The sequence below is a fragment of the Phocoena sinus genome, chromosome 6, assembly GCF_008692025.1.
Source record: "Phocoena sinus isolate mPhoSin1 chromosome 6, mPhoSin1.pri, whole genome shotgun sequence".
NCBI classification, from domain to species: domain Eukaryota; kingdom Metazoa; phylum Chordata; class Mammalia; order Artiodactyla; family Phocoenidae; genus Phocoena; species Phocoena sinus.
In genome coordinates this window covers 10,473,013-10,495,748 of record NC_045768.1, presented here as the reverse complement: position 1 = coordinate 10,495,748, position 22,736 = coordinate 10,473,013, and the positions used below count along the sequence as shown (strand labels likewise).

General features: G+C 53.2%; 3 protein-coding genes across 3 annotated transcripts; 2 read left to right on the top strand and 1 right to left on the bottom strand.

Annotated features, from left to right (window-relative positions):
* Positions 1–1,658: 1,658 nt before the first annotated feature.
* On the top strand, positions 1,659–5,755 carry WDR38 (WD repeat domain 38). Its single transcript, XM_032633847.1, is given in 12 exon segments — positions 1,659–1,727; positions 2,607–2,716; positions 3,389–3,407; positions 3,742–3,859; positions 3,974–4,015; positions 4,018–4,070; positions 4,422–4,459; positions 4,461–4,500; positions 4,708–4,845; positions 4,970–5,119; positions 5,541–5,588; positions 5,681–5,755. Coding segments are annotated over 12 exon segments (900 nt in total).
* Positions 5,756–6,059: 304 nt separating this feature from the next.
* Positions 6,060–10,677, bottom strand: RPL35 (ribosomal protein L35). The gene is made up of 4 exons (XM_032636250.1): positions 10,588–10,677; positions 9,979–10,115; positions 8,735–8,816; positions 6,060–6,242 (listed from the first exon to the last, which is right to left on the bottom strand). The coding sequence occupies exons 1-4, from the start codon at positions 10,588–10,590 to the stop codon at positions 6,093–6,095; spliced, it is 372 nt and encodes a 123-aa protein (XP_032492141.1). The 5' UTR covers positions 10,591–10,677; the 3' UTR covers positions 6,060–6,092.
* A 3,631-nt stretch (positions 10,678–14,308) lies between these two features.
* Positions 14,309–21,959, top strand: ARPC5L (actin related protein 2/3 complex subunit 5 like). The gene is made up of 4 exons (XM_032634582.1): positions 14,309–14,586; positions 18,819–18,891; positions 20,104–20,280; positions 21,401–21,959. The coding sequence occupies exons 1-4, from the start codon at positions 14,438–14,440 to the stop codon at positions 21,461–21,463; spliced, it is 462 nt and encodes a 153-aa protein (XP_032490473.1). The 5' UTR covers positions 14,309–14,437; the 3' UTR covers positions 21,464–21,959.
* Positions 21,960–22,736: the final 777 nt, after the last annotated feature.

The window sequence follows — 22,736 nt, the reverse complement described above, 5'->3', positions numbered from 1 at the left end:
ATGATGTTTTGGTCTCTGAGGGCTCTGGAATTCATGGTGGGTGATTCCAACCACAGACTCCTGGGTCAAGCAGAAACGTTTTAACCCCAGCTACACTGCTACGGGCTGGGTGGTCGCTGGGCCTGGTGGACAAGGTCTATCCAGGGGACTCTGGGAGTGATAGGCTGCGCTGGGGAAGGCGGTTCTGGGCACTTCAGGTAAAGCAGGAGCAGCTAGGTGGCTGGGGCATGGGCTGCAGGGCACCTAAGCAGACAGAAGGGAGAGAGGGCCTGGGGAGCCAGCTATGGGGGAGCTGTGTTCAGGACCCATGCCTCGAGCTGGGGGGATGGGTGGCCACATAGGCCCAGATAGGTCCCTGGGGAGCCAAGACCTGGGCCTTTTGGGAGTTAGAATGGGGGTGGGGCAGCCTCAAAGCCGCCATTGTCGCCCCCTCGCCCGCCTGTCTAGGACCTAAAATAGAGCAGGAGAACGGCAGATCTCCATGAGAAGCATTTCTGGCAAAGAGGTCTGGGAGGAGGGGGTGTGAATCACCACTGGGAACACCTGAGTTTGAAGCTCCCAAAGCCCAGCTGTCCCAGCCCCATCCCCAGGGAGCCTGGAATCCACTGGCAAGTCGGGGAGTGGGGCTCCTCAGTCCTACTCCTGTCCAACTGTGGGGAGGGGACTGCATTCTGGCCCCAGCTCTGCCACGGAGGTGCTGGATGACTGGGCCAAATCTGCCCCCTCAGGGCCTGTTTCCCAGACTTCATGTGCTGTGAGGCCCCTGGAATTCACAGCAGGTGGTTCTGATATAGGCCTCAGGGTCAGACAGACATGGGATGAGGTCCCAATTCTTTTCCTATTGGCTGAGTGACCTTGAGCAAGTCCCCCGACCTCCTGGAGCCTCAGTTTCCTCATCTGAAAAATGGACATTGAAACCAAGTCCTGTTCTTTCTGGGTTTCAGCTGAACTATCCAACAAGGATCTTGACAGCTCCTGGGGCCTCCCTCCATGTCCTCCAATGGCACACTCTGTGCTGCCAGGAAGGTTAACAGTGACCTCACTTTTTAATGTCCTGTGCTTTGCATACTGCCTCTGGCTCTCCACATCCTGGAGGGCTGATATGAATATCGTTTCCAGCCCTCTCCGTGGGAGATCTTCAGCCTCAGTACTGTCCACTCCTGGAGGAAAGGGGTCTTGGATCCCGACTGGGCCCTCATGGGCACCTACCTTGTGTCATGCCTGGAACCCTGGGGGGCAAGGATGAGCCTCCCCTTTGTGCAGATGGGGAAACGATCGATTGTCTCAAACTGTGCACCACTTCGGTGCAGCTGCAGAGGCAGGCGCGGTTGTGTGGGGCTGGCGTGCCCTCTAGCGGCCACCGTGCGCCACACTCCGCCCCGCGGCTAGAGCTGCCCAAGGTCCGACTGGCAGCCGTCGACTGGCAGGGAAGTCCCTTCTTGGAGCCATCCGCGGTCCAGCGTGCTGCTGCCCCACCTCACCCGGGCTGACAACAGTCTCTCCCAGGCTCTCTCCACTCATGGTTTCCCAGAGACCCCACAGCGGCTGGGCGCCCCGCCCCGATTGCCATGGAGACCGCTTATACACAGTTTCCCCCTTCCCCTCCACCTTGTCCTAAGTAGGGCCGGCAGGCCGCCGGGGCGGGCGGCCACGGCCCCATGAACAGCAGGGCCCCAGGGACGCTGGCCGTGGAGAGAGTGAAATTCTTCGGCCAGCACCGCGGGGAGGTGAGGCCCTGTAGATCTCTGCCCAGATCTTAAGCTTCTTGGCTTTAAAGTGGTTTCTGGTTCTGTGTAGTGGGAGTCCGAGTGTTCTCTGGGCTCCAGTTGCGGAATGGGCTCTAGAATTCTAAGCACTGGTTCCACAGGGGGCTCAAACTCCTGGCTGATTCCAATGCTCTTTGGACTCTGGCTTAAGAGGGAACTCGGGGCTTAGAGCAGATTTTGAACTAGTTCTGGGCTTCAGCTCTAGAATGGGCTCTTGGCTTCTACAGAAGGCTCCAGCCTCTGGCTTCAGTGAGGGCTCGCTCTGAGCTTCAGGTTCTGGTCTTTTTTTTTAAGTTTTGGCTGTGTTCAGTCTTCGTTGTCGCGCACGGGTTTTCTTTAGTTGCGTCCAGCGGGTGCTACTCTTTGTTGCGATGTGCAGGTTTCTCATTGTGGTGGCTTCTCTTGTTGCGGAGCACAGGCTCTAGGCATGCAGGCTTCAGAAGCTGTGGAACGCGGGCTCAGTAGTTATGGCTCACGGGCTCTAGAGCGCAGGGCTCAATAGTTGTGGCGCACAGTCTTAGTTGCTCCGTGGCATGTAGGATCTTCCCAGACCAGGGCTCGAACCCATGTGCCCTGCATTGGCAGGCAGATTCTTAACCACTGTGCCAACAGGGAAGGAAGCCCCAGGGTCTGGTCTTACAGGACAGCAGAGAGGGCTCCAAGCTCTCGGCTCCCCTGCAGGGTGGTTCCTGAGTTCTGGTTGTTGAGAGAGGCCTGAAGTCCAAGCTCCAACCCCAGGCTCCTGGGGCAGTATTTATGGCTGGCCCAGGAGTCTGGGGTTAGGGATGAGCAGAAAGGTGTTTCTTGCCCCAGGATAGGACTTCTGTGCTCTCCTTGCAGGTCAACTCTTCTGCCTTCTCTCCCGATGGCCAGAAGCTGCTCACAGCCTCCGAGGATGGCTGTGTATATGGATGGGAGACCCAGAGCGGGCGGCTGCTGTGGAGACACAGGTGGGGCTCTTCACCCAGATGGGGAGATTGAGGCCTATGGCCCTGTTGTGGCTTTCTACAGAGCCTACCACAATGACCTCTGACATCTGAGCTGAGCATCCATGCAAGACAGCCCAGGCAGGGCAGGGGCGGGAGGGCAAGGAGACAGGACCTGGTCCCTGGGGTCCTGAGTCTCTGACTCTAACAGACCTGGACTCAAATCCTACCACTTAAAAAAAAAAAAAACTTTAAAAATCTACATAATACCCTATTAACCATTTTAAAGTGTACAGTTCAGTAAAGTACATTCACACTGCTGTGCACCTAGCTTCCAGAAGTTTCTTCGTATCTTGCAAAACTGAAACCCTATACCCATTAAACTCCCCATTCCTCCCTTTTCCGAGCCCCTGACAATCACTGTCCTGCCTTCTGTCTCCATTTTGACTAAGTACAATACCTGGTATAAGTGGAATCACACACTATTTCTTTTGGTGACTGATTTCACTTAGCATAATGTCCATCTATGTTTACCCACTTTTTTGACTGTGATTGAACTCAAGTCATGTCACCTTCTCTGCACCTATTTCCTCTTCAGAATGGGGATAATAGTTGCTACCCTATAGGATGAGATAATGCAAGCAAAGTACCTGGCACCCAGTAAGAACTCAGTAGACGTAACTTATGATTATTAAGACAAGAAAAAACAAATCTGGTAATTATAGGGCAGATTGATTCGTGTTGTAATAGGGAAAGTCCAGGGGCTGGGGAGCTCTAAGAGGGTAATGAACCTACGCTGGGCTGTCAAGGAGTTTCTGGGAGGTGTCTGCATTTCATTTGGGTATTGATCTTCCAAATAGGCAAACTGAGTTGGGCATTCCAGACCAAGGCATGGAAGCCCAGGAATTTTCCAAGTGGCTGGAGGGTGAGGGTTAGAAGTGAGGAGAGGGGCGGTAGGCAACGAGACTGAAGAAATTAGCAGGGGTTGGACTGCAAGGGCCAGAGGTGGAGCGCAGTGCCCCGTTCCTTGACCACGGCCGCCCACCTAGGCCCCCGTGAGGTTCTGCCGCTTCTCCCCCGATGGCTGCCTCTTTGCCAGCACCTCCTGTGACTGCACCATCCGCCTGTGGGATGTAGCAGAAGCCAAGTGTCTGCAGGTCCTACAGGGTGAGTGGGCTGGGTGGGACTGGGAGACAAGCAGCCAGGCCTGGTTTCCCTTTCGGACCCTGCTGTGTCCTGTGCCACCTCGCCCCTGCCTCGCCCCCTGGCCGGTGCCTGAAGGTCACCAGCGAAGTGTGGAGACCATCAGCTTCAGCCCTGACTCAAACAACTGGCATCAGGCGGCTGGGACAAGAAGGTGATGCTCTGGGAGGTGCAGGTAGGTGGAGGGGCAGCCAGTGAGGCCTGGGATCCAGGGATGCACACCGTCCACAGTGGCCACACTTTCCAACTGGGAAAGGTTGTTTGTCTTCCCCACCCCTGGCATCCCATTCCCTTGCATCTGGCTGCAGCTACCTTCCCAGTTCCCCTCTCCCTACCCTCATGCCTCAAGACCTCTGCCATGAGATTCCCCCTGCCTGTACTGCCCTCCTCTCTTGCCAAGGCCCGGGAAGCCTCCCCTAACCCCTATGCTGCATCACACTACCCAGGCAGCCCCACAAGGAGGGCCTGGGTCTGACTCACCTGAGGCAGAGAACCTGGCACGCAGCCTCTGGGCTCTTTCCTCCAGTCAGGCCAGGTGCTGCGCCACTTGGTGGGACACCGAGACTGTCCCAAGCAGTGACTTCGCACCCAGCTCAGACTGCTTGGTGAGCCACACCTCTGCCCGGGCCCCACCTCAGTGGCCTAACAAGTGGTTAGAATTCTACACCTTGACAGTGACTTAGCTCTTCTGAGCCTGTCCCCTCCTCTGTAAGATGGGGATTCAGCAGGGCTTGGTGAGATGGTGCCTGCTTTCTGTGAGCCTAGCCAGTGGAGGAACCGGGAGGGACCACGCTTATGGCGGCTGTCTGCAGGCCGCAGGCTCTTGGGATTCCACCATCCGCATGTGGGACCTTTGGGCAGGGACTCCAGTGATCTTCCACCAGGAGCTGGAGGGCCACAGTGGCAACGTCAGCTGCCTGTGCTACTCAGCATCTGGCCTATTGGGCTGGGTTGCCTAGGTTCCAGGGTGGTCCCTTGCTGACTACAACTCTTTGAGGGTCACTCTTTGAGGCCATTTTGGGGGCAGAGTCTGCAGGCCCCAAACCTCTATGCTTAGAGCTGTCTGCTTTCCAGGTGTCCGGCTCCTGGGACAAGACTATCCACATCTGGAAGCCCTCAACCGGAAGCCTGCCTGTCCAGCTTAAGGACCACATCACCTAGGTGAAGAGCAGAGCTTTCTCCCCTGATTGGCTGCAGGTGGCCAGCACTGGCTACTCCCACATGGTAACCCCACCCCATCAGGCCTTCCTTCCTGTGAACTCCTACCCCACATCCTCCCTACCGGAGCCCTCAGCACCTCATGTCCAGAAATGTCCACATCCCTATATGCCCTAAATAAGAGGCTACCAAGGGCAGGACCCAGGTGCCAACCACTTCCTTACCGAATGCCTGGCACTAAGGTCTGCACTGGCCCAAATGTTAGTGGCACTGACATTTCTATGACTCAGCTTCAGGGGAAAGGAAAGTACTGCACTGAATTTCTGCATCAGCTATTACGCAGCCCTTGTTAAACACACCTCACAGACAACAAAACCCAGATCAAGAAGTTAACATGTTGGCTAAGACTCACCCCAGTGTGATTTTGTCAAAGATGCCAGACTTGCCTATGAGACTTCCCTACCCCCCAGCTTGTTTTGATTTCCAGGTCAAAGTCTGGGACTACAATACAGGAAAGAGCATTGAGACCCTGAAGGTAAGGTCTGTGGCTACAGCAAACAAGGGTGCAGAGGAAGGCCTGCTAGGGGAGGCCCGCACCCACAGAGCCCCATACCATGCTTTTGGCAGGGAGTCCTGGATGTGGCCCACGCCTGTGCCTTTACCCCAGATGGGAAACCCTTAGTGTCTGGAGCCGCTGCTTAGGCAAAATTCCAAGTTCACTGCAAATCACCCAGAGCTGCTCAAACAGAACATCACTACCTATGGCTCTCAAGACCTTCCACCCCTGCTTCTCCCTGCCCAGGGGGCACAGGAAGACCAAAATAACCATAAGAGAGTGTCCAACAGGCCCCTGTGGCCAGGGCTGCCATGGCCCCCCACCAGGGCCACCAACAGCAGCAGGCCCGCCTGCTGGGATCCATCAGACACCCGGTAACTGTAACCAGGGCTGCACCAGCCCATCTCTCCGGCACTTAGTAGAAACCCCTATAAACACAAAGCAACACCAGCCAGTTTGTTTGTTTTATTGACACCTGGATGTTCAGGCCTTGACCGCATACTTCCGGAGTGGGTACAGCCGCTCCTTCCGCTGCTGCTTCTTGGTCTTCAGGTTCTCTTCGTGTTTGTTGAGCCGGCGGCGCATGGCACGCGTTTTCTTGGGCCGCAGATCCAGGGGCTTGTACTTCTTGCCCTGGGTGAGGGGGAGTGGGGGAACATGAGGACCAGGGTTTGGGAGCTACTGCGGTAGCTAAGGAAGCCACAGAGTCGGAACTGAGATGCTGGGATGTGCCTGGGGAGATGCAAGCGTGAGGAGCTGTAGGACACCCAGCCCAGGAGGGGACTGGAGACTCAAGTGTTGCCAGGCCATACTTTGCTTCCTAGCTCTTTAATTCCCCCAAGTTCAAGGCTGGGAAGGACTGTCCTCATTTTCTTTAAGTATATTGATTTGCTGGGCTAGGAAGTAATTTTGCCCAAATCTCAGTGAAGCTGTAGTGGAACTTGGGGTGCACACCCAAGTCAACCCACTCCCTACTTGGTGCTCTTTCCACCAGATTGCCAGCCATGCAGTCAACGTCACACCCCAACCCAGCAAGAGATGTCTGGTACCCACCGAGTCCTGGGGACATTTCCTGTTATCTTGGCTTAAATTATGTGTGTGTGTACGGGAGGGTGAGATGTGCAGCTTAAGCTGGTGCTTAATTTATCTGAAGGACCTACCAGGTACCTGTGGTGACATTCCCACCGAACACATGCATCTCAGAGGGAAGACCTTGCTCGGCCGAGACCATCCTGCTATGAGTGGCCAAGGCCCCCTTCCTGATTTGGCTCCTGCTCCTAGACCTTTCTCAGGGCATTGTCTCTCCATCTCTGCTCCCACTCGTTCCCGACCCACTTCCTCCTCAGTGAGGAGTCTAGGCTAAGGCAGCTCTCATGGTCCCCTTTGTTCTGCAAAGGTCCCCTGGGGCCTCTTCAGTTTGAGGCCCTGTGCTGGGTGCTGGTTTAGCTACAAATGAGACCTGCTCCCTGCTCAAGGAGCTCCCAGCACAGTGGAAAACGGAGAACAAGTGGTGCATCAGTGTGGAGGAGGAAAGAGATTAAGGAAGGTTTCACCTAAATGACTGACAACAGCCTTGAAAGCAACGGGTACGTCAACTGCAAGAGAAACCAGAGTGGGCACAAAAGCCCTGAAAAGTGACAGCTCAGGCTGGGAGCTGCCAACAGCCTGGAGGGGTAGGCACATGGCAGGCGTATGTGAGCTAAGCGGGGTTCAGGTCATGAACAGCCTCAGTGCAGAGAACTGCAGGGAAAAAGCTAAGCAGGAGATGAGGGCAAGCTCTGTGGGGGGACCTGGAAGCATGAATGTCTGTCCACCCATATCCGTCATATCAGTTGGTACAGGTCAGGGCTTCATCTGTTTCCAACTTACCAAGCACCTTAGAGCTCTGGTGTCCAAGAGTGGCCACTAGCCACACACACTGTTTACATCCTTCAGTCACTGTGGCCACATAAGCACTTAATAGGCACTCATGGCCAGAGGTTACTGTATCGAACATCAACATCTCTCATAGAGACCTTACCTCTATCTCCAGGAGTCCTGCCTGGCTGTTTGGGGGAGTGTACTCACTGGATGGTCATGAAGGCAATTTTTCCAGGCCACAACTCTACATGGTCCCCTCAGAGCCTGATGAACGCTCCAGACCCAATTCTCAGAATACGTTCCTCCAAACAAATGCACACACGTCCAGGGGTGGCAGCAACCCTCCCCCCACATGCTGTTGTCCCCTGGGCAGCTAGCCCCGGCACACCGTGATGACTTTTTTGATGTGTCAAACCCTCCAGTCATTCAAACACTAATTTGGGTATTGATATGAAGCCATTCTGCAGATGCTATCAAAGCCCCTAATCAGTCAGCTTTAATTAAGAGATTATCCAGAGTAACCTGGGTGGGCCTGATCACAGTTGAAAGGCCTTAAAGGCAGGGCTGTGGCTTTCCCCAAGAAATCCACCTGAGGGCAGCAGCTTCAACCAAACCTTGAGCTCCAGCTTGCTCACAGATCCTCTCTTCCCAACAAGTATGCACCCCACCATCATACAAGCCATTTTCTTGTAATAAACCAAATGTGTGCATACACAGTATATAAAATCTCCTACTGGTTCCACTTCATAGCTTGAACCCTGACAACACTAGTTTTAGGCACAAGCAAAAAATGATTATAAAAATTCTAGGCTGAGTGAGGGGCAGGCACCTGTGGAAAATCTCCAGGAAGCACTCAATCCACCCTTACCAAGACATGGTTTGGAACCTAGGCCTAATCCATTTACTGTAGGTGGCACTGGGGAACTTAACCTCTCTAAGCGTTGAGATCATCATTTGAAAAATGAGGATACCAGATGCTTGGCAGTGACTGACAGTGCTAGCAAGACCATTAAAACATTTAAACAAGACTGCCCAAACTCAGCTGGTGAGGTTTTATTCAAAACCCATCTCCAGCCAGACTCCCACATCTTTGATTTCTTGACAACTGCAGCCCCAAGGAAATGCAGTCTGCATGCCATACGCTAGTAAGAAGGCGAACACATCCACAAGCTGAGAAGTCTCTAGAAAGCCCAGTCCCAAGCACCCCAGCAGAAGCTTGCCATACTGCTCCTCTAGCCAAGCACCACCGTCCCTTAGCCACTAACCTTATAGAATTTCCTGAGGTTCTCTTTCTGAGTCTGGTTAATGACGGTGAGTACACGGGCGATGGATTTGCGAACAACACGGCTACAAAACAGAGACATTGATCAAGATGGGGAAGACACACAGCACTCCTCAAGGTATCTATTTCAGGGCCTGACCCAGATGTCATAGGGCAGGGGCATTCCCCATCAGCTCACCCACATTCACCCAGGAGGTACCTAACCCAGCCCAGGAGGAAGGTGTTCTGGAGGGAAGAGAGACAATAGATGAGTATCCCAGGACTGGGGACATGGAACGGCTGGCACATCCAGTGCTTTCGAAGAGTTGTGAAGTGTTCACTGAGGAGGCTTAATGAGGAGAGGTGAAGGGCAGATCAGGAAAGATCTCCCATCCCAGGCCATATATCCTGAGGGCTATGAAGACGACCTAACCAATGCCCATCAGCTAAACGACCTAACCAATGCCAATCTGAATGAGCTGACTGGAGGGAATCATGCTGCAAGCTGCTTAGGGAGTCACAGGAGGGGCCACTGGGGAGGGGACAAGGCTGAAGACAGGAACAGGCTGGGGATAAGTGAATTTGCAGTCATGTTGAATATGAGTGCTGCTTAGTAAATGACTGGTAAACACAGTCTTGAGGATTCAGCATGCACCACCACAGGAATATTACTGGGTGCCCATTTTATAAAAGAGGAAAGAAAAACCTGGGTGGTGAGCCAATCTACCCGCCAAGTAGGATGTGGCAGAAGCGGAATTTATGCCCAGGTTGACTAACTGCAAATCCACGCTCCTTTCACAAATCTTGACTCTTGCTCCACGTACATCAGTAAGTTACACTACAACTCAAGTAAGGGGTGCAAGGGGTCCCTCAACCAAGTGAGGGGGGGTGCGGAAAAAAATCCAAATGCTGGTGGGAGGTAGGAGAAAGGGATCAATGAGACGTTCGAAGGTACCATTAAAATGAGTCTTCAGGGACACCCACTTCTTTCTCCAGCCAGAGAAGTTGAAGGAGGTTACTCCAGGCAAAAGGACCACAGGTCAAGGGCAGGTCACCACGCACCTGGGCATGAGCAAGGGGAGCCTAGAGAGGCTGGCTAGGAAGGGCACGACATTCCGACCCACGGATGCATGGAATGGGCACTTAAACGGACACCTCCTTAAGCGAACTTCGAAAATCCACAAATGTTCCCGACGCATATGTACCCCCCACGCCCAGAGGGCCGTAGTCTGGCCTCCCGTCACTTACATCTTGGAGAGTTTGGAAGCCGCGCCGCCTGTTACTTTAGCCACGCGTAGCTGGGACAGCTCCACTTTCAGGTCCTCCAGCTGTTTCAGCAGCTCCTCCTTCTTCTTGCCGCGAAGGTCTCGAGCCTTAATCTTGGCCTGACCGAAAGAAAGGGTCTGGGTCAAACACCCAGCGGGGCCGTCTCCCCCTCGGCCACTTACCGAGGCTTCCACCGGCCATCGTCCCCTCCACCTGCGTCGTAACCAGTCCCTGGAGGGCGCGCGCCTCGCCCTGGGCCAGGAGCGCGCTGGAGGCCCAGCACTACCGTGCCTTGGGCAGGGCAACCCAGGCCGCAGCAGGCGCGCCCTCGCCCAGGCCTGCTGCGAGGCTGGGCCACTACCCCCATTCCGCAGGGGGAAAGACGGAGGTCCCGGCAGAGCGCGCGTACCTCTCCTGGTCTAGGCCTACGTGGGGAGAAAGCGAGGGGCCGGCTGGGGCGGCGCTAGGCCATTACGCAGGGCCTCCCACAGGCCGGGTTGGTAGATGGGCTCTCAGGATTCGCCACGCGACCCCCACCCCAGCTCCTGAGCCGCACAGCGCGCGGATGGTGCCCGATTGTCCTACACTCACCATGACTGTAGAGTCGGCCTCCGCCGCCTTCTCGGAGGGAAAGAGGAAGGGGTGGGGCTGACCTCCACAACTACAGCCGGGTGGCGGCGGGCGTGGTCAATAACGCGGGCGGGGGAGCCCTGGCTCCGCCCCTGCCGCCTCACCCACGCGCGAGGAAAGCTGTGGTCCGGCCCGCCGAGCCCCGCCCCGAGGAGCCGGAGACCCGCCCAGCAGTGCCCGCGTCTTCTTCCCGCGCTCTGGAGAATACTTGGGTTCGGTGTATTGCCCAGAGCAGAGCTGTGGGGAAGTCGAAGCCTGGGGTGGCGGCAATTTACTGGACTAGTAAGGACTCGGATTCATCCATTCATTTATTCATTCATTCATTGATTTGGCAAACCTTTGCAGGTCGCCCAGTTTGTGCTACTCCGTGCTGGGCGCCGGTGTTCCGGGGGTACAGAGTATGAAGGTTGAGGGTTTTCAAAGATGAATTAACATGGCCTCTGCCTTGGAGGAATTTAAAGTCCAAGGTGGGCGGGGAAGGGCGGGGTCAGACAACTATAATCCAACTGCAAAAAAATTCTAGTGGAGACAGCATGCGTTAGGGGAAACATTCATGGCCTTTTCTTAGTGAACCTGACCCGGTTTCAAATTCTTATCCTGTTGCCTGGTGCTAGCTGACTCTCCCTTCCCCTCCCTGAGTCTTAGTTTTCTCACCTGTGATATGGGGTATTTATAAGGATCAGGAAGATAACATGTAAAACTCTTAGCACAAGACCTGATGCAGGACTTCCCTGGCGGTCCAGTGGTTAAGACTGAAGTTCTAATGTAGGAGGCAGAGGTTCCATCCCTGGTCGGGGAACTAAGATCCCACATGCCGTGGGGCACGGCCAACAAAACAAAACACCTGATGCATAACAAGCGCTCAAAATATCATCACCATCAATATTCCCAGTTGAATGAACACTTGAGATGACCTGAAAGTTAAAAGGCGGATTTCACAAGGGAAAGTGCTCAGGCTTTCTGACTGGACGGTTGCATTGTTGCCCCAACCAGCAAGCATGAATCTGTGCTCTAGTGTCACTCCATTGCCCTTAACAAAGGCACACCCACACGTTAGAGCTCTAGTTAAAGCCAGGTTGGCCCCTTGCTGCTGTCACGTGTTTCCTCCAGGAAGCCTTCTCCCATCCCCTTATGGGTTTCCGTTAATGGATAGTAGCCTTGGACTAAGTTGGGACACAGACGGCCCTTGTGTGCAGAGCTTTCTGGGCAATCCTCTCTTTAGCCCCAAACATACTGAATTAAAATAAATTTATGTATCTATCTCCACAGCCAGCCTGGAAGTTCTCCAGGGGTCAGAACCATGGCTGACACCTGGTTTGGTTTTTCTCATCTCCAGGCCCAGCATATGGATGCTTGTTGGATGAACTGAATTAATCAGCTTTGCCCAAGATCACCGGGAGGCATGCTTCCAGGAAGTGGAGGGAGGTGGAGAAGAGAGAGCAGAGGACATTCTTGGCATGGATTAGTCTTAAATGGAAGTTGAATGGTGCACAGGGACTTGACTATCATATTTTCCAAATGCTTACAGTTCTATTAAAGGTAATGATTGTGTACATCTTTTCTGAACTTGAAGTCACCTATGACTACCCTGTTTCTCTTACATGCCACAACCAACCCACTCCCAAATTCTGCAGCCTCTTTCTTCAAAATACCCAACCTCTTCCCACCACTGTTACTGGCACCTGCCTGGCCTGAGCTGCCATTGCCTGTCACCTGGACCATTGATGTCACTTCTTAAATCACCTACTTTGGCTCAGGCTCCCATGTGTTCTCAATACACATTTGAGGGACACTTTTCAAGTCAGATCATGTCACTGCTCTGCCCAGAATTTCCAGGGCTGTCCTCAGTTAAGACCACATCCTTTCCTCAGCCTACAAAGCTCTACAGCACCCGCCCCTCCCCCCCACCTCCCTTCCATCTCATTTCTTCTCACTCTTCTGCTCCAGTATGGCCTTGCTGTTTCTGGAATACACCAAGCCTGCCCTGTCTTTGAGCCTTTGCTCGGCTCCCTCCTTCACTTCCTGCAGGTCCTTGATCAGCGTCACCTCCTCGGGGACACTTCTCTTGACCACTTTATCTGAGTCACTCTCAGAAACTGCATGCTGTTTTTTTCTTCTCCTCAGAATACAGTCATCCCTGACATAGTGTGAATTTTTAATTCTGCCCCCTTGACTGGAATGGAGATCCACGGTCATAAACAGTGACATTATTTCATTCACCAGTTTATTTGGGGGCTATTTCCTTACTTGTAAAACGGGCATTTTGGTTTAAAATTCCTTCTGATCAGGATGTTCTGGGGATATGAATTTCTGTTGTCTTGTGGCCTCCCTAGGTCACACAGATTTCTTCCAAGGTATGGAGCTGATAGGCAGGTCTTCCAGGACCCCTGATACTTTTTTTTTTTTTTTTTTTTTGCGGTACGCGGGCCTCTCACCGTTGGGGCCTCTCCCGTCGCAGAGCACAGGCTCCGGACGCGCAGGCTCAGCGGCCATGGCTCACGGGCCCAGCTGCTCCGCGGCATGTGGGATCTTCCCGGACCGGGGCACGAACCCGTATCCCCTGCATCAGCAGGCGGACTCTCAACCACTACGCCACCAGGGAAGCCACCTGATACTTTTATTTAGCACCTGTAGGAGTCTATCTTTAGCACCCAAGATTAGGTAGCATCCTAGTCTGACAATATTTTTTTGATCTGTAGACACAGTTCAATGGGAAGTATTCGAAGCAATGAAAACGAGTCACATCTCATTAACTTCTACTGGTCTTTATTAAAAGGAAAACTATTATATGAAAACAAAGACCCAATGTAGTCTCAGGCTAAGTCTCATTGATAGAACCCCTCAAGCAACAGCCCAGGCACCTAATCTTGGCACTACAATGTTGTCCTTGACTCTGCCCTATGTCTACCCATCTCAGACTCTGGGGGTTCGCTTCCTACCAGGATATTCCTCTCCAGCCAGGCAAGATATCTCAGCCCCCGAGGACCTTGCCCTTCCTGCCAGGATGGTGGCCACGGGGTCATCCCCCTATCCCCGCCCCCTACACACCCGGTCAAGGTGACTGCTACAGACGCGGGGCCGCCGCCCGCTCAAACCCAAATGTCTTCATTGTCTTGTCAGCACCCTGGATACACTTTAAACGTCTTTAAAGTCTGCCAGCCCATTAACAATACGGTCACTACAACAATAAGGCAGACGCAACCTCCACTGAGCTCAGTGGGGTGGCGTCCAAAGCTCCTATAATCCGAGAATTAGGTTCTCCCACCCCAGGTCACTCCCCGGGGCACAAGAATTACTACTCATCCCTCAGGCCTCAGCTCGAAGGTTTCTTCTCTAAGAAGCCTGCCCGGCACTCGACAGGCCGAGCCGGGCGCCTTATCCTGGGGGCCCCGTGCCCCCTCAGTCTGGGCAGAGATGACACCCGGAGTCGGCGAGTGTGCCCGCCCCGGCCCCCTCGGGTGCAGGAGCGAAGCCGAAGTGCGCAGTTATGCCGTCCACGTGCTAGGCCTGTGCGGGACTGGACGCCTGCTCCTCAGACGGGAAGACTTTACCTCCGTGAAGCCAGGAGTCCCTCGGAGATCCACAGGCCTCTTTCCCGGCGCTTCCCGACGCGCCCCACCCCTCCCTCCCACCTGCACTTCCGGTTCCGGCGTGGGCCGGAAGTGGGCGGGCGGCGGCGGCTGCGCGCGGAGGAGGTGGAGGAGGTGCCGGGTGGCAGCTTCCCGCCCCCGAGCCGGAGCCGGTTCCGAGCGGAGTAGAGTGGGGGTCTTTCCTGGAGCGTAGCTGCCTGAGCGGGCGCCAAGCCCCCGCCATGGCCCGGAACACGCTGTCCTCGCGCTTCCGTCGGGTGGACATCGACGAGTTTGACGAGAACAAATTCGTGGACGAACAGGAGGAGGCGGCGGCGGCGGCGGCCGAGCCAGGCCCGGATCCTAGCGAGGTGGACGGGCTCCTGCGGCAATATCCTTCTCCCGCGCGGCGGCCCGGACTCCCCTTTGGCCCGGCCTTCCCACTTCCCTCATCCCCGGCTCCGGCCCTTCAGGCCGACCTCCCCACTCCTCTCAGGCCCGGACCCCTCAGGTCAGTCTCCCGACTCCCTTCCGACCTGGCTCTCCTCGGGCCACACATCCCCACTTCCCTCTGACCCGGCCTCCCCACTCTCCTTGTCCCCGGCCGGAGCCCTCGGAGCCTCCCTCAAAAGCGTGGCCCCACGCGGCCCCCGGATCCTGGTGGGCCGGCCTGCTCGGCGGCCCCAAGAGCGTGCCGGAGGGGGCCTCCGGCTCGTAGGCCCCTCACTCTTGCACGAGACCTCTCCCCTTTCTTCCCCCTTGCCTCCCCACGCCCTCAGGCTGGCCCTTGGGCGCCCGATCACTCCATCCCTCCCATGCGGGAAACGGGTCTATACTCGGGCATGATCGGCGGGAGGCGCCGAGGTGAGCCACCGCTGAGTAATTGAGCGGCCAGGGCGGCTCCCAGGCACAGTCCTCTCGGGCCGGATTGCAGCACCACCTGAAAATAGGTGGGTGGATGGCTGCGGGGAAGAAAGGCCCCATGGGGGGGGCCAAGGCTGCAGCCTTCTTAGTCCAGCCCTGAGGTTTGAGATCGCACCTCCCACCCCAGAATCATTCTGACCCTGCGGCTTAATGCCACTCTTCCTCACCTATTCTTAGTTATGACCATTCATTGGGCTTTGGACCTCGATGGTCTCAGCCACGTTCAACAAGTGAGTTTTGCCCCCCCCCCCACCCCGCATAGGCTTCTTGTGCAGGAAGCAGTGGAAAAAACTAGTCGTTTAGAGCTAAGAAAAAACAGCATAAAGTGAGATGTAAAAGTAGAGCCCCACGACTGGAAATGACTGTTCTGTGGTCACAGAAAACAAGCATTTAGAAAACAAGATTAAAAATAGAGTTGGCTGTCACAGCCTGCTTGGTCCCGTAGCAGTTTGAGCACAGGAAACTGACTTATTCTTACAGGAAGGATTTTTCTTTATTCAAATGGTGTTACAGGAAGTGCCTACCCCTCCCCCGCACTGGCCAGGGCAGGGTTGGAGGCTCATGCTGTACTGTATATAAATCAGGTTCTGGGTGTTTAATCAGTTGACTCAGCTTGGGAAGTCGAGCCCATAGACTGCCTTTGGGAGGAGTCCTACAGTGTTCCTCCAATGTGCCTTTGAAACAAAAACCTCCAGACTTTCTTTGTTTGAACAGAAATGTGTTTTCAAAGGTGGTGATTCAAACTTGTATTTCCTGCCCCATCAGGGTCACCCTGCTTACCCCATTGGTGAAATGGGGCCATGAGAAGGGCCCCCATGAGGGAAGGGTGATTCTGCAGTCTGGTGTAGAACCTGGCTCATGGGCAGGCATTGCTGAAAGGACTCCAGCGTCAGGCCTGTGGCCCAGACCATCCACAAAAGGGGAGGGCAAGGTCCGGTTATCTGCTGTCTTGGCCTTGGTGCTGCAGAGACTTGTTGAAGGTCATCTCTTGGTACGCTCCTCACATGATAGATTCCTTGAGGCTGCTTGGAGACCTAGGCTTAGCACATCAGGGGATGGTAGTTTCTCCACTAATGACAGTGTCAGAAACCTTGTTACCATGGAGAGTGTACCTCTTGGGATTGGGGAAAGGGAGGTTAGCAAATGAGAACTGAAATCCTGGCAAATGTGGGGCCCAGGAAGGAAGGAGGAAGGAGCTAATATTTGCTGAGTCCCTACCATGTGCCAGGTCTTGGATTTATGTTACATTATTAAACTATAGAAAGGGCTTCTAGGAGTCTTAGAACAGAGGCGAGGGGAGTAGGGATAGGGGTTGGTTGATTGGAGTGAGGGGATGTAGGGAGTAGGCCTGTCCTAGTACTGTATAGGGAAGCGAGTCATGGTGGGAGATCACACACATGAAATAGAGCGTGGGCTGTGCATCCACACAGACCCGACTCAGTCTTCTGTAGCTGTGTGACTTTGAATAGGTCACTTACACTCTCTGAACCTCAGTATCCTCCTGTGTTAAAAGGAGGAGAACCAAGCTGGGCTTATAGGTTCCATGGGACCATCACTGGACAACATCCCAGAAGGCTTTAGCACAGTGCTGGACATACAGTAAGTGTCCTGGACATGCATCTTGGGCCTGTGGGTGGAGTGGCAGCAGGGGATTGTAGAAAGAGTTTGGCTTTGGAGTCAGGCATCCTTGGGTTTGAAGGCCAGCTGGACAGCTTAGCTTTGTGACCTTGAACACATCATTTTCCTTCTCTGAGCCTCAGATTCATTGCCTTTAAAATCAGAATAATGATTCTTGTCACAAAGAACTGTTAGCAGTGATGAGATGACATGTGAAAACACCTGGGCACAGGATCTGAGACCTTGTAAGGATTTTAAAGAATTGGCTCTTTTTCTTCCTTGCTGAGGCACCTTCTGGTCCTCTGGAGGGGGATCTGTCCAGAGCGGTAGTTTTGAATGATTTTGCAGTCTCCTCCCTTTGAGGAAATTTGTCGATGTTTGGAGATACTTTGTTTGTCACAACTTGGGGGGTGGGAGGGAGTGCTACTGGGATCTAGTGCATAGAGGCCAGAGATGCTGCTAAATATTGTACCATGCATGCACAGGACAGACCCCACATCAGTCATCTGGTCTAAAATGTCAGTCGTAGTGCTGTGGTTGAGAAACCCTGATCGAGAGGAGACCAGGGGCTGGGCTCAGTTCCTTGGCCTCCACAGCCTGTTCTCTGGAAGAGTCTAAAACCAGCTGAGACAGAGGCCAGCTTGATAAATGGTATGCCCCTCCCTACTCCCCAGTTCTCCCCAGCTGCTGAAGGCCTCCTACCTATCAACACCTATAGTGAATGTTTGGTAGAGGGGTGCTGCAGAGAGATTAACTCTAAAGCAGTGACTCTTTTTGCCCCTGTGGACTAGTTATCCTACCCTTACCCATTCATCTTCTGAAATATTTTGTTTCCCAACCGTGCTGGTTAGTGAAGAGCGAGCGCCAGCCTTCATTTCCTCTGAAGCCTCTGGGACTCTGCCTATTGCTCTGGGATGTCAAATTCGAAAAGAGTTCTGAGGTAGAAATTATCTGTGGCTGATAATCACACTGGCCCTAACCAGGCTGGGAAAAAGGAGTCCCAAAGCTGACAGATACAGGGGTGTGGGAGAGTGGGCTGCCTCTCAGATTGGAAGGTGGATCAGAGCCCAGCAGGGTGCTAGGGAGCTCCACAGGGGTGGCTCCCTGGGTGTGTGGGCCCAGCTCAGTCAAGATGGAGGCCACACTAGGGAAGACCGGGGACTCGGCTTTGCTTGGGAGGTTCTGGCTGTTCACACATGGGTATCCCTGCATGAACAGGAGTAGAGACCCGATTGGGCGGAAGCCATTTCTTGTTCTATTTTTGAAGCTTTTTGGCTGAAGCCAGTGTTTCAGATGAGGAAATGAAAGTCAACTGATGTAATTCAGTTTAAAATAGGTGTCACCTTTGGGGACCTAACCCAGATTGTAATTTTCTTTTGAGCACTGGCTATTCAGAGCTCAGCAAAGATTATGTCAGGACTCCAGCTAAGGTTTGGGGAGCAAGGAGGGGAGGATTGATTCATTTTGTTGGCAAAAGGTTCTTTTAGATTGTTAAATTTCCCCCAGTTGGGACCTCACTGACTTGGGTAGGTCTTGGAGGATAAAAGTTTTAGCACATCTTAATTTCTTTAATAGTTTAACTGATAGAACACATTGGATTAAGAGTTAGGAGACCTCCATTTGTGCCTTTGTTCTTCCCTTTTGAGAATGAGAAGATGAAAATGATAACCTTACTCGGTGGTCGTGAGGGTCCAGTAGGGCAGATAGGGTGCCAAGTAAGTGCAAATCAGCTCAGTCAGATTTTGCTGCAAGTTACCCTGCAGGGGCGGTTGCTTTGCTGCTCCCTTCCCGGGAGGGAGCGAGTCCGCGTCCAAACTTGCTTTGAAGGGGAAGGTTTCGGGGCCGGCAGAGGAGGGGTTTGCAGGTTTGGCAGAGATGCCCCACCCACCCTCCATGTGGCTCAGGAGAGCCTGTAGGCTACCCTCTGAACTGGCTGTGCCCACCGGGAGGCCACAGTGGGAGGCGGGTGGATGTGGATAGATGCCATTTGACTCCACTCTCTTGAGCTCTTTTTGAAATGAGTTCGTTAATAAAAGCATGAACGTGCTAGAGCCTAGCCATCCTTAACTGGTGCTGCTGCACAGGGGACATGCTTCGGGCGTTTCATGCAGCCTTGCGGAACTCTCCCGTCAACACCAAGAATCAAGCTGTGAAGGTAAAGGGGGTTGAACTGCAGCTCTGCTGGGTGGGTGTTGGGACCAGGGCTGTGATTGTCCAGTGTGAGCTCCCTGGGACTCTGGACAGCATCTGTTTCATCTCTGCATTGGTGAGTATCTACCAAGGAAGTGAGTTGGCACCGGGCAGTGTTTCCACGGAAGCCTCCTGGCGCTCCTAACACCCAAAGCTGTCAGTGTTCATAGTAAACACTCCCCAAAGAAACGTTCACTCTTCCCCGAGGCCTCATGGGGTGAGAAGTCAGCCCAGCCCTTCCTGATGAGCAAAGTTATAAATTAGCTTGCCATGTGGGACTTAGCAGTGGTTATGCTTTTATAAGCTATTGAATAAGCTTTATTTGCATAAGGATTTTCAGTCCTTTTAGGATTTCCTGCCTCGTAAAAACTAGGTGAGACCATACGGTTGTGCAGACTGTACCGGTTACGTTGTCTAAAAGCTCATCGCTGAGACTGTCTAAAATTTGGTCCAGGGAAAGGGGTCTCTTTGGAGCTGGGGTTTTGCCATCTTGTGATGGCACTTCTTTTTTTTTGATGGCATCTTGATATAAATGGCTGCACCTGTCAAACACGGAGGAAAATGGCCCCTTTGTTCCATTGAGGGTGAACGCAGACAGAAGGTGCAGCCAAGTAGACCTGTTTTTTTTTTAATTTCCACAGTTATGATCCTGTAGAGTTGTTTTTATTTTGTTTTGTTTTTTTGCGGTACGCGGGCCTCTCACTGTTGTGGCCTCTCCCGTTGCAGAGCACAGGCTCCGGACGTGCAGGCTCAGCGGCCGTGGCTCACGGGCCCAGCCGCTCCGCGGCATGTGGGATCCTCCCGGACCGGGGCACAAACCCGTGTCCCCTGCATTGGCAGGTGGACTCTCAACCACTGCACCACCAGGGAAGCCCATGATCCTGTAGAGTTTTAAGGCCTTGCTGGTGTCATCAGAAATAGGGATGCTTCTCCCCAGGAAACTGCTTATTTCCCCCAAAATAAGTGGAATAAATTACTGGCTTTGAATACTTTGGGATACTTTGAAACTTAAATCAATAAAAGAATTTCACTTAAGCATTCCAAATGAATTAGAAATTGGGCAGTGTTTCTAATAAGTTCTGACTACTTGGTTTGGTGTTTCTGAGCCTGCAGTGCAGGATGTGGATATGCCTGGGCCATGGCTCTAGGCCTCACTCCCTTTCTCTTTCCTCTGTAGGAACGGGCCCAGGGCGTGGTGCTGAAAGTGCTTACAAATTTTAAGAGCAGCGAAATTGAGCAGGCTGTGCAGTCACTGGACAGAAATGGCATTGACTTGCTCATGAAGTACATTTATAAAGGGTTTGAGAAGCCCACAGAAAATAGCAGTGCAGTGTTACTCCAGTGGCATGAAAAGGTATGTGAACATCAGGCAGCCCACTGAGTCACCCCAACCCCAGGGTTCAAATCAGCAGGCCAGGCCATCCCAAACAAACAAAGGACAGTCTGATAGGCATGTGAGAATAAGGGGCCATGCCTCAAGCAACCTGGGACATCTGAGCACTTAACCTCTCCCAGGGAAGCACCTGGTAGGGATCTGCCGTCTCTGGTAATCGCCGTTGCTTTAGCTGCTGGTTTGCGCCGGGCAGGCATGGGGGCAGGTGACTTGGCGTGGTAAGGTAGAGGCAGGCTTGCTGGTGGCTGGGACTTTGTAATACTTTCTTTGGGCTTGTGGAGGTGGTGGTTGTGGGTCTTAGATTCAGGCTGAGCCCTCCCATTAGCTCTGAGGGCTTCCTGCTCCAGCCTCAGCCTCACCAGGCCCAAGGGGGCAGTGGCAGATACCTTGGCAGTGTCTTTAACAGGGCCTTCATCCACCTGAAGCATGAGAAGCCTGTCCTTTGCTTGGGTCAGTATAAGAGCAGGGCCTTTCATCAAGCCTGTGTCCTTCCTGAAAGGCTCTGTTGAGTTTAAGGGAGTGGCCCTTACTGAGGGATCGGTTGCTTGGGCAGCCTGGGGCTGGGCTGTGGCCTTTGGTCCTGCCGGTGGGTGTGCTCTGCCAGAAGGTGAGCTCCTAGGCTTAGTGGGTGGAGGTGGTCGTGGGGCTCAGGGGAACTGAGTGGTATGGAGGCCAGGCTCTCTGGTCCCTTTAAGGCAACTGGGTGCTCAGCCCTGTTGATGTTTCAGCTCTAATGGGCTAGTGTTTGTTTAAGTGCCTACGGCTGTGCCTGTAGGCTGGGACATGATGAGCTTGTCAAAGGGAAACTGGGGGTCTCTGTGTGAGCTTGGTAACAATGTTCTCAAGCCCAATTCTCCTGCCTCAAGAGCTAGCAGCTCTTGGGAACCCTTTGTTCCAGGACAGGGCTCCATCCCCTGAATGTGGACGCTGTTGGCACCTCTTAACCGTGCTCTCGTGGGAATCCTTTTTCAGAAGGTCTATGACATGGTCAGGAGCGCATGGTCCCATCTTCCCTGGCAAGCTAGGCTCCCCTTGTCCAACCAAATCTCAACTGACACCTTTTCTTTTCCTGCCCCTACAGGCATTAGCAGTAGGAGGACTAGGCTCCATTATAAGAGTTCTTACAGCAAGAAAGACTGTTTAAAAAAAAAAAAAAGACTCATGTTACCTTGAGAAGAATTTTGGATGCACAGGCTGTTGAAGAAGGGATTGACAATGGACCATCTTCCTCAGAACTCCCAAGTAAACTATTTCAGGACATGCATCCGCTAAAGTGTATTTTATTTTCAAGGTGGAGGGAGAAATCGTCTTACTGTTTCCTAAATCCTTTGCAGGATCTGATAGTCTATGCCTTTGTCCACAAGTAATGCAGAACTGACATTGTGACTGTCTACCAGAGTGGCTGGCCCGCATTGGTCAGGTGTACCTCTGTGCACTGCCTGTGTAAAAGCGGGGAAGGATGACTTGGGCAGGTGCAGATTCAAGGGGTGTGGTAAAAAAGGGAGAGCTTGGTTTTTGTTGAAGTGGAAAACCCCCAAGGGTTTGTACAGACATCCCGACCTCCCAAAGGCGGCGGGCTCTCTTGGGTTCATTGTAAAGTGCCTGCTGCATCAATAAAGCTCTTGGCTTATTAGTATATACTCTGCAGTGTGTTTCATGTATATAAAAGAAATGGGTAATGGATGGTAATGAATGAGAGGTCGCCTGTTCTGGAAACTGGAGTGGAGGGGGTAGACGTGTGTCCCCACCGAGCCATGGGAGCGAGCGTGGCATTCCAGCCCTCCTGCCACAGCAGTACCTCAGGCCTGGGCTGCAGTGCTGCTGGCTGCTACAGAGAGCTGTTTTGCTGAATAACTATTTATTGTTTTTACTTCTTTCATTTGTGTGTAGTTTTGGAGCTTATTTAATAAAGTGCCAAACATTCAATAATTGACCTAAGCTTTAAAAGTCTTCAGTTTGTGTGACTGCACTTGGGAGTCTTTTGGGAGCGGGCTTAGACAGGCCCAGTCACCACCTCCTGACGCTGGGTTCGGCTGTTCGGCAGGAACACCGTGATGTTGTTTTCTTTAAAGGGTTAAGAGCCAGAAACAGGTAGCAATCAGCCTATAGATAGATATAAAAGGAACATTTTGTTCCCTGTAACCACTAACAAACAGTGGGCCTCTCTGAAGAGCAGAGATGCTTTTCTTTCCCTTTTGGCACATGTAACTGCAGTTTGCTAAAGGCAGGGACCCCGTTCATGTCCCTGAAGCTCTTTCCAGTCATGTGGGCCTTGGAGATGCAGGTTGACCAAAGTGACAATCCTCCCAACTCCTCTGCAGAACCCCACCCTTCCTGGGAGGTAGGACTGGGCTGCTGGCTTCATTAAATTACATGTAATGTTTATTCACCCAAACCTAATCTGGGGAGGTGCTTCC